This window comes from Agelaius tricolor, unplaced genomic scaffold (assembly GCF_023055355.1).
Source record: "Agelaius tricolor isolate 1412-34295 unplaced genomic scaffold, bAgeTri1.0.p SCAF_29, whole genome shotgun sequence".
Taxonomy (NCBI): Eukaryota; Metazoa; Chordata; class Aves; order Passeriformes; family Icteridae; genus Agelaius; species Agelaius tricolor.
In genome coordinates this window covers 8,733,703-8,744,058 of record NW_027269289.1, presented here as the reverse complement: position 1 = coordinate 8,744,058, position 10,356 = coordinate 8,733,703, and the positions used below count along the sequence as shown (strand labels likewise).

General features: G+C 44.9%; 1 protein-coding gene across 2 annotated transcripts; it reads right to left on the bottom strand.

Moving 5' to 3' along the window:
* Positions 1-88: 88 nt before the first annotated feature.
* On the bottom strand, positions 89-10,285 carry VPS11 (VPS11 core subunit of CORVET and HOPS complexes). 2 transcript variants are annotated; one of them, XM_071449412.1, is made up of 16 exons: positions 10,082-10,285; positions 9,589-9,737; positions 9,262-9,397; positions 8,051-8,214; positions 7,703-7,950; positions 7,098-7,299; positions 6,672-6,823; positions 5,534-5,720; positions 4,974-5,117; positions 4,304-4,492; positions 3,283-3,444; positions 2,670-2,809; positions 2,157-2,359; positions 1,409-1,580; positions 1,069-1,291; positions 89-366 (listed from the first exon to the last, which is right to left on the bottom strand). In XM_071449412.1, the coding sequence occupies exons 1-16, from the start codon at positions 10,233-10,235 to the stop codon at positions 202-204; spliced, it is 2,790 nt and encodes a 929-aa protein (XP_071305513.1). In that variant the 5' UTR covers positions 10,236-10,285; the 3' UTR covers positions 89-201. The 2 variants fall into 2 exon arrangements, with proteins under 2 accessions (XP_071305513.1, XP_071305514.1); XM_071449413.1 differs by lacking the exons at positions 9,589-9,737; positions 10,082-10,285 and having other exon boundaries at positions 8,051-8,417; positions 9,262-9,276.
* Between the last annotated feature and the right edge of the window lie 71 nt (positions 10,286-10,356).

Below are 10,356 nucleotides of genomic sequence, written 5' to 3'. Positions count from 1 at the left end.
CCCCGCCCACCCAGAGGCCCCGCCCCTCTCCCCGCCCTCCCGGAGCGCCGCCCGGCCGGGCCGGTCAGTGAGGGCCGCGCTGCGGCACTGCCCGACCACGCTGCTTTATTGGGGGCCAAGGGGGGAAGCCAAATACAGGGGGCCGAGGACACAACGGGGGACCCCGTACAACACGAGAGGGCGTGTGGACAGGGCCTGGAGTCAGGTACTGCGCTTGGTGTGGATAAGCAGCTCCCGCTGCAGGCCAGCCTCGATCGTTGTAGCGGTCTTTCCCGAGGGCAAGTCCGTGATCAGAGTGAGCTTATTGAAGACGCCGCGACCAAAGTAGTCAGCAACGACTGAGAAGCCATCATTTGAACACTTGAGCTGCCAGACAGAAAGCAGCAGCATCAGCAAAAGCCTTCAGAGCATCTTGCTTCTAGCCTCCTTCCTTTCTCCCTCTGCACTTAGAAGCCTCTGGTTTAGTGGACAGGGCAGCTCTTTGCTCGGTCCACGCAAGGGCTGGGTGTAGCAGAAGAACCTGCTAGATTTTCTGACACTGGCCATTCCAGCTCCTGTTTCAATGCCACTTCTGAGCCATGCACTGAGGTAATGAGCAACTGAATTAAGCAGGAAGGTGAGTGCCTCAACTGCTCCAGTTCCCACGGGTGTTAACATTTTCCAGCTAATGTCCCATTCACACACTCACCACTTAATTAATCCTTGGGGAACACAAGGTAGATGCCACATTTTGGTGCTGTCCCCATTCCAATTCACACTGTTCTTCTCCCTTTCTCCCTAATTAGTTCTATGCAACTTGTTGACCAGCTGCTACACTGACCATTAGGTCTCGAGGGTCAGGTGAGGACAGATTCTCTCTTTCACCTTCACAGAGCCAACAATGACTCTTCATGCCCTTTACACAATGCAGTCACCCTAGGGTCTAATGCCTCATTATCCAGTTAACATAACCTTGTTTACAAAGTACTTTCAAGCCTTACCTGTCTCTACCAGCCTCCATTTACAGGTCCATAAATGAATCTGAACTGTATTTATTTCAACTTGATAAGATAGACAATGTTAGCCTACCTGATGCTGAAACTGGTCATGCAGATCTCTCTTCTGCTCCTGGGCTCGGATCATGTCCATCACTTTGCGATTTTCTGGCATGCAAGTAGGACATTCTGAATCACTCTCAGAGTAGCTTTCAAAGCAGTGCTGGTGAAAGGAATGACCGCACAGGAAGTGGACTGAAGGAAGCTCTAATGCACTCGTGCAAATGCTACACTTGGTCTTCTGAAAAATCTTGGGACTGAGTGACAACAAGATGGAGAAGTGTGAGAAAGACAAACTACACTTCACCTTACTAAAAGAAAACAGCAGTTCTGTCCTTGAATAGGACTAGACAAGACAGCACACATTCCTGCACCTTGCTTTTAGCTCTTCAATTTCCAGGCGGATCCTCGTAGTTTCTTCTCGGTATTTCTGAATTCTCTGCTCATCCTGCTCTATCTGGCGGCTTTGCTTCTGCAGCTTGTTGACAAGATAATCCTTAATCACAGACAGGGTGGCCGTGGAGTTATGAGCCAGCGTCTGCACAACTGAGAGCAACTGAGATGTTAGTTTAAACACAAGCACAAAAACTGCAGCTATGCTTGTACTGCCAGGGCAGACTGCTTTCCTGGGACAGGCCACTTACAGGCAAAGACAGCTGGCATTCTCATGGAATTGGAAGAGCTCACTTAAAGATTCTCTTTCAATTTGATCTCTTCCAGAAATGGGTGACTGGGAGCACGTCTGGATAACTCAGACCAAAAGGGACAAAGGAAGGATATGGTAGTGGATTGCATTTTAGTTCTCCACCAAGGCTCAACAGGAGTTTCAGCACACCCTGCACTGCCGCACACTGACAGACAGAAATCATGTATGACATCTCACTGATACTGCAGATCTTTCTCCTTAACTAAGGAGCTGTGACTGACATTGTTTTTCCCTATGGAGCAGCTTATTAGTTCAAATGGTAGGCTCCAATTTCATTGATTCTTCTAATGTCTGATCTACAGAAAGCACTACAAACAAGTCTGGGTTGGAGTCTTTTGTGGTTTTTTTCCTGGTTTTTGCTTGGGTTGGGGTTCTATGGCAGGGGAGGCTGAGGGTTCAATGTCATATGTCATTACCAAGCAGCGGAGGCATGAGATTCTTGTTCTCTATGTGTTTCAGCACTGCAGCAATATACTCTTTGCAGTTCTCCTCCTTCCGTGCAAAGTAGCTAAGAGCCTGTTCCCAGAGACAAGCCTCTTGGTCGCCATACAACTCGCATACCTCAATCACCTTCTTGTACTGCTCATTCTGCATGTGGTAGTGCATGATCTGTTGGAAACTATGGGAGAAAGACTCATCAGCTGCAACAATCCATCTTGCCCTTTGAGGTTTTACAGGGACCTCAGCTTTTCACCCAGCCATGCAATCCCCAGACTCACAGAGAAGCCACAGACAAGTCTTTTTTTCACTCTATGTAACTGCCTTGTTTCAACAGTGAGGTATTTCTGCAGAGCAATCATCTACCATGCCCATCTTGAGATGCTAAAGAGGTCACTACCATTAATGGTACAGACATTTATGGCTCAGAAATTGCTGCAGTGGGGGCAAGAGGGGAAGGACAAGACTCTAAAGACAAGAGTAACACTCACAGTTTGCCCTGCTCATAGAGGTAGAGAACACCATCCTTGAAATTGTGCATCTGACATAAGACCAAGGCCTTATCAAAGACTGTTTTGAACCTTCCGCTCTTCAGGAGGGTGAGGGCTTCATTGTGCAACTTCTCCTTGATCTACAAAGAAGGGGGAGAAATCAAGAAGAGGAACCCAGGCACACCCACATAGACACTATTTTGCACTGTGACCTGACAATTTGGAGCTCTTTCATGCAGGTTAGTTTTGGTACTTGCTCTTTAAACCTTTTAAGCAAACAGGACATGATTTTCTTTGCTCAAACAGCCAACATCCTCACAGATCCAGGCAAGCAAGTAAAGATACTTTTGTGGGCAAGCCATCTGCTCAGAGGCTGTATTGTCTGGAATCTGTCCTTAAATGACATACAAACAAAACAAGTTCAGCCATCCTGAAGGGAATAGTCTCCCACATACAAGGCTGCTTTCCCATTTCTGTGCTATTTGTCCAGCACAGCATATGTACTGCCTCATGTTGTCAATGCCCAGCTGGAAAGGGCATTGCAGGAATGCAAATATGACTCACAGACACCAAATCTTTCCCCTCAAAACACAATGCTGGAGAGAGCTCAAACCTGCTCATCTTGTTCATGTGCCCAGTTCTGCAGTCGAAGTTCCAGTAAAGTGTCATAGACACCCTGTGGAGAGTCAGCCTGCACCTCAGTCATGTGCTCCAGGAAAGCTTTCAGTTCTCGGGAATTGTTTGCAAAGACTGGGATGAACTCCTCTGAATTAGCCTGTAAAACAGTCAGAAAAAGACAAGCACCCACATCAGCCACACTAGTGCTTCCTTCCTTCCTTCCATGAGAAATGTTTGTTTCCAGAGTCTCAGACAGGACAGATACAGCACAGTACAGGATGCTGACAACATCAAGGATCAATCCTGAGCAATAACTTTAAGAGGTCCCTTGCCTCTAGGACTACCAGTACATCAGAATGGGGCTTTTCATGGAATCATTGAATAGTTTGGGTGTGAAGGGAACTTTAAAGGTCATCTAGTCCAATACCCCTGCAAAGAGCTGAGACATCTTCCATTTCACCAGGTTGCTCAGGTCCACATCCAACCTGACTTGAGTGTTTCCAGGGACGGGGCCATCTACCAATTCTCTGGGCAACCTGTTTCACCAACCTCTTTATAAAAAGTTCCTTCCTACTGTCTAGTCTAAATCTGCTCTCTTTTACTTTAAAATTATTTACCTCTTGTAGCATCACAACAGGCCCTGTAAAAAAGTTTGTCCTCATCTTTCCTATAAATTGAGTACTGAAAGGCTGCAATGAGGTCTCCCTGAAGCCTCTCCTTATCCAGACTGGGCAACCTCAGCTCACTCAGCCTTTCTTCAGAGCAGGTGTGTTCCATCCCTCTGATCATTTTTATAGCCCTCCTCTGGACCCACTCCAAAAGGCCCACGTCTCTTCTGTGCTAAGGGTTCCAGAGCTAGACACAGTATTCCAGGTGGGGTCTCATCTGAGGAGAGTTTTTTAAGTTATAATTCTCATTATACCTAAAACATCAGGATGGCAACACAAGGTATGCAGAAGCACTCACTGCAAAGTTACTACTGGAGAGCAACAACTCTCAGTCAACACAAACCCTACCTTTTTTCCTTCTAGCATCCCAGGGCCTTCATTACCTCCCGAGGGACGGTAATCAGTGCAAAGGATCTTCAGCAATTCAGTGGTCTCCTTAGGGACATGGTGCATCAGGATTTTACCGTATCGCTTCATGTTACTCTCTGCCTGTTCAAAGGGCAGTTTTCCAATGTAGTGCAAAGCCTCTTGGTAGTTCTGTGAAGACAGACAACAAAACAATCACAGGACACTGGCCTCTGCTCTCTACTTTGAGCTTAGGACAGAAAGCATTGAAGACATGCTGTGAGTATGCCACAAATACCATTTGCTCTGAATTATCACCTAGTTCACCATTCCTGCTCATTTTCCTCCTCAGGGAGAAAGACTGAATACAGCCTGGCGGAAACATTTAGATGAATCCCCAACTAAGCACTCTTCTTACAGTGCTCCTCTTAAAGGGCATTGTAAAAAGCCACATCAGAAAGAAAACAAGATCTTCTGATTTCCCCATCTAGTCTAACACACAAGCCAAAAGCAGAAAGGCAACACACCAACAGCAACAAGTATTGTTGCGGCTGTTCTCATCAGCATGCTATCCTCAGCAAAGAGGTCAGTGAAATTATATTCTCACTAAAGAGGAGGCTAGGGACTTGATATTCTCCCCAGTAAGAACACATGTGCAGTTATGTCTCCTCACCTTGATGTCCTCTAACTGGATTTTGAGGTACCATTCATGATGCTCATGCTTCTCTGCCAGGTACACGGCATGGGAGTAGTAGCCAGCTTGGCGAAGTACCTTGATAGCCGTTTCCACATCAAAGTGGACCTCACTCTCACTCGTCTCCAAGAACAAAAGCAAAGAGATGGTCCCTCAGAAAAATTCTAACAGTCCAGAAGCAGTAATCATTAATGTCAGAGGAGGAAAACATGAGCAGGGACAATCATGCAAGAAATTGTACCTCTCATGCAAGAGAAAAATCACCCATGCAGAAAGGAAGGAGTCTAACCACTTCTCATTTGCTTGCCAGTTGCACTGGCAGAAGCAAGCACATTCCAGACCCAGATGGCAAACCAACCAAACTGAGAAAGTAAGCAAGAGCTTGGAAATAAAGGAGCAAAGACCAGGGTATTGAGTGGTAAATTCATTATTCTCTCTCTTAACAGTCATAGAGGAGGGAATTTACAATTTCACCACAACCCCTTTTTAATTATTATGATGACATAAAAATGTAGCATGATTCCATGTCTACCCAATACCTTAATGAACTCTTCCAGTTTGGAGCTGTCTTTGAGCTTGGTATAGCAATTCAGCAGAAGTGTAGTGTGGTCTGCATTGGCCAGGGACTGCAGGTGGAGCATCTGTAGATAAGCAGTAAGGTTGTGGATACGCTGAGCATCCAGGAATTTCCGAATAACATAAGATGGTTCTAGCTTCCCTATAGTTCTGTGAGGGGAAGAGTTACAAGATATTGTATACTCATGAAATCAAAATAAATGGAGAAATTAACAACAGAACACAGAGAAGCCTTAACTTCAGCAGGTACTAACCCTCTTGGGACTACTCAGCTATGCATCAGAAGCAACAACTAGTTATGGTGTAAGACCACCCAACTGCACACACACTGATACAAAGGCCTTGATCGGGACAACCATGATGGCATACAAGGAGTTAATCTTCCCTTAAAGGTGGCAGTTAGAAGACAGATTAGGCTCTGAGCACAACAAACTAGAACAAAAGCTACATTTTCCTTAATTTCAGTCACATAACTCAAAGTCAGCTTTAAATGCTCATGCTCTAAACATAGAGCAGTTTAGTCACAGTTACTGTGACAGTTACAGCAAGTCAAGGTAAAAAGACGTGCTGACTCCCACTGGATGTCAGGGACTCCGGAGCATCAGCTCCACAATAATTTACCACTTTGTGGCATTTTAAAAATTGAACATTAAGTTTTCAGTAAACCCCAAAACAAGGCTGCTCTGAGTTCTAGTTTTAAAAAACCCAAGATGTTTTAAAGCTGACATTGAACTGTTTGAGTACTTTCCAAGAAGACTGCCAAACATGGCAAAATTCCATCATCTATCTTGCACAGAGTGATCCCTTCTTTATAATGATGTCACCAGGCGCCACTCCATCCCAGTGGGCCTACATTATTCATGTTAAAATATGATCAAAGGGAAGAACTTTATCCTAAGGCGTACAAAGAGATTTTTCAAGCAACTTCTTCAAAGACTTTTAGTCTCACTGACGTCTTTTTCTGTATGGGTAGAATTTTCACCTCAAATCATACTTTTTTTTGTTTTGGACTGTTTTAATTCCTGTGCTGAAACAGAAATCAAGGCCTATGATAGTCCTACCTGTACTACAACATCACAGCTCCACAGGACCCCCACCTACCGGATATACTGCTGGATGGCTCCATCATGGTTTCCCTTGTTATAGAGATGATCACCATATTGACGGAAAATCTCTGACAAACCATCGCTGTCCAAGTGGTGGCTCTTGGCCAGGTTAATGGCCATTTCAAATAAGTTCTTTCTGAACAGCATCTGTTAAATACACGGTAAGAGCAGTACGAGAGAAATACCACCCCACAAAACAAGTTCAAACACACGTGGAAAACAAGTTGTTTCTTCATCTTAGTGCATACGTGCACTTGGGCCTTTACATACCCATTGTCTTACAACACTGGCTATACTGAAAAGCTATTCAGTCACTTGTTATGTAATTCGCTTACCTGAATGGTTCAATTTTTCAGTCTACAGAGCCAGTACAATCTTACAGACATAAGGCAGAGGCTAATAAAAAAACAAATTTACATGCCTCGAGTTTGGTTTGTGTATCTTTCTCCTGCAGTACATGGATCTTCCCATCTCTGGTCAGTACATAGAGAGATCCCCACTCTGCCAAGACATCCACTATGTCATCAAAGACTGAGCTGTATGCAATGAATTTGTTGCACAAGTCATAGATATTCAGGACTTGTTTGTCTGAATTCTGTGCCTCGTTCCCAGCAAATTCTGACCTGGAGAGCAGAATAAAGTTTTAGAAAAGAAGAAGAACATAACTTGAAATCTTGATACCTTTTCAAACTAGGGATGTATAGAAAGCAAGACAAACAGAGTTCATTCAGGCAATTAAACTAAGTGGATCCTGAGGGAAACCACCACGTATTTATACACAAATTCCATCATCCTGTTACACTGAGAAATTCATAGGACTGGAAAAAATCCCCCTCATTCAGCACATTTAACTGTGTTACTCTCATAATGGAAATTAATCAATATATGGGTCGGGATGAACCTCAACAACATCTGACAGAGTGGCAATCTGCCCCCAAGAGCAAAGCTTCACAGGGAAGAAGGAGAAGGAGAAAAAGCATGAAGCTGCATGAGCAAAAAGAACTCATCTGTTTCAAGGAGCCCTACTTTGGGGAAGTCTTTCGGTCCTTGGAGACAATGATGAGGTACCCCCGATACCAGTGAACAATCAGCTTTTGTCCCTCGAAGGCAAAGCAGGGGCCACGTTCGTCTGGTTGGTAAAGGTACACACATTCATTTCCTGCCACAATGAACTGGAGATCCTGGGAGGGGTCACTGAGAGATGAACAGCGCAATCCACAACCATGAGTGTCCAGCTCCAGGTGAGGATAGTCTTTCACTGAAAGCATATAAGACTACAGAGGAAACTCGAGGGTTTGGGGATCACTCTGAACTAGACTCTGAAACCAAGAGAATTTGCAAGTCAGAGTCACATTTTTTCAACTAGCTTCTCACCTGGATGTTCTCTGTGGTCACCACAAACAGATGTGTTGTTTTGCCAGACTGTCGAAAAGCAAGGCCGGTAACGGGGTAACTGCCCTCATGTAGGATCTGGGTCTTACTATGCCGATCTCGAGTGATGTCTCCTTTAGTAAGTACAACACTCCCATCTGCAAAACCTGGTGAAGCAGAGACTAAACTATTACTTATACAACATACCTGAAATTTTATCCAGCATAAGTTAGGGAAGCTCCAGTCAGCAACAACACCATGCTCACTAGCATGGTATAAAGCAATGGAATTGCCACAGGTTCTCATGTCAAGTCAGTCTTTGCCAAATCACTTCCCACTGCTCCAGTTACAGTTCAGAGCTGCCACACAACTGCACATAAGATAGCACTGATCAGCAAGGGTTAACTTGCTTTCCACACACAAACTTCACATGCAGATTAATTTTGTTTGTCTGTTTTTGTTTTACAAATGGCCTTCCCATACTGCAATTATAACTATAATTTCAAGTCCCTTGCTTATTCAAAACATACTACACACTGTAAAAAAGACCAGAGGGAGATTTTTCGAGAGTAAAACACACAGTTTTCATAGCTTGACAACAGCCCCAGTCTTGTAAGTTGTTCCAGGGTTGAAAGCCACTGTACACACAGGGAAAAGCTTTTTTGATTTCAGTGTAGGGACCAAGTCAGCTGAGAGCACTTGTAATCTCACAATATTACTGCTCTTATTCTGTCAGAAGAGTCAAGCGAGAAACATTACCAAGGAACGGTCAAATCCAAAAAGGGAAATTTGCTTTTTTTCTTTGAAAAAAGTTTTGTAGAACAAGCTTGAAAAAGTATCTCTGTAACATTAGGTATCACAAAACTTGCATTTTTTTCCTGTACCAACAGAAGCTAAATTTAGTACGAAGTTCAATAAATAAGTAGCCTTACCAACTGGCAGGGAAAAGAGGACATCAACTAAAAATACATGCTTCTAAGTATCAAAGTTATTAGTTTAAAATATACACTTAGGCTAAATTTACACATTTAGTTCTTGAGCTCTAGGGTAGCACAAGACACACAGTACCTCTGTAAGGATAATGTAACAATGGAGTGAGAAAAAAGATCAACAGGATCTTCTATGGTGGTTTTTGTATTATCTATTCATGTTCCTTACCTCTCAGTAAGGACTGTAATATTTTTCCTAAGCTATTATAGTTCAGCTTTACTTACCGATAGCCATGAAATTAAGATTCTCGTGGACAGTCAGGCAGGATACAACCGTGGGCTTGTTACCTGGTATTGCTGGAAAAATTCGTGTGCAAAGAGGATTACCACCATCTCGTTTCTCCAGGTTCCAGACTTTCACCTACAAACAACGATGATCTGGCATAAGCAAAACATGGGGTATTAGTAGGCCATGACCTGGCATCAAAATGTTATAGAATCCAGAATGAAGAAGCTACTTAGGGTAAGAAAGGGCAACTGAGATGATCACAATAGTCTTTAAGAAAAAACCGTATTACAAATGTGTTTTCCTCTCTTCGTCATTTAACTTACCAAAGGATTTATACCCTCTTCATCCTCGCCAATAGATACCAGAATACTGTGCTGCTTCAGCTGGTACAGATGTGTCACCCTTAGCTTGTAAGCTTGGAAACTGCTGAGTTGAAGGGAACGAGGCAAAAACCAAATCTGACCTTCCATATTTAGATCACAGTTAAGGCACATAAGGGGACCAAAAAAAAAAAAAAAAAAGAAAGCCCCACACCTGCAATCGTACAAGAATCTGAAGAATCTGCATGACTTTTGCGGACTCCTGGTAGAGTTACAGCAAATACTTCTGCAGAGCAACCCCGGAGCACCAACACATCCAGCGGCACTTTGGGGTTTTTGTTTAAACAAAGCACAGCCGACAGCGGAAAGCTGCCGCATTCCCAAGGCCGGAGCACCCTCCGGCCCGCGCTAGACAGCGCCCAGGACTCGCCTGCCACGCAGCCTCGGCTCGACCGAGAGCCGCGCAGGCCACAGCACCCGGCCCCGCACAGGATATCTCCGAACACGAGGCTTCCCCGGCCCGAGTCGCAGACCGCGATGCCCGGGGGCAGCGCGAAAGGCTTCGCACCGGCTCCATCCGGCCCCGAGGGCTCCCTCACCGTCTCTCTGTCAAAAAAGACGAACCGGCGCCACTGCAGGTAGGCAGCCATGTTGGGGCCGGCCCCGCGTGCCCGCCCCTCACGTGACCTGAGTCTCCGCCCCTCGGGCGGCGCACGCGCGGACGGGGCAGCTGCCGTGCCAAGACATTTAAATTTGAATTTTGAACATACA

What these genes read in the sequence shown, in the direction of transcription:
- VPS11 (XM_071449412.1), bottom strand. Translation starts at nt 10,235, where the DNA reads ATGGCTGCCTACCTGCAGTGGCGCCGGTTCGTCTTTTTTGACAGAGAG. An exon ending in TCTTAATTTCATGGCTATCG is followed by an intron (nt 8,215 to 9,261) that starts GTAAGTAAAGCT and finishes CTGCTTCACCAG; the next exon opens with GTTTTGCAGATGGGAGTGTT. An exon ending in TCTCATGCCTCCGCTGCTTG is followed by an intron (nt 1,581 to 2,156) that starts GTAATGACATAT and finishes AGTTGCTCTCAG; the next exon opens with TTGTGCAGACGCTGGCTCAT.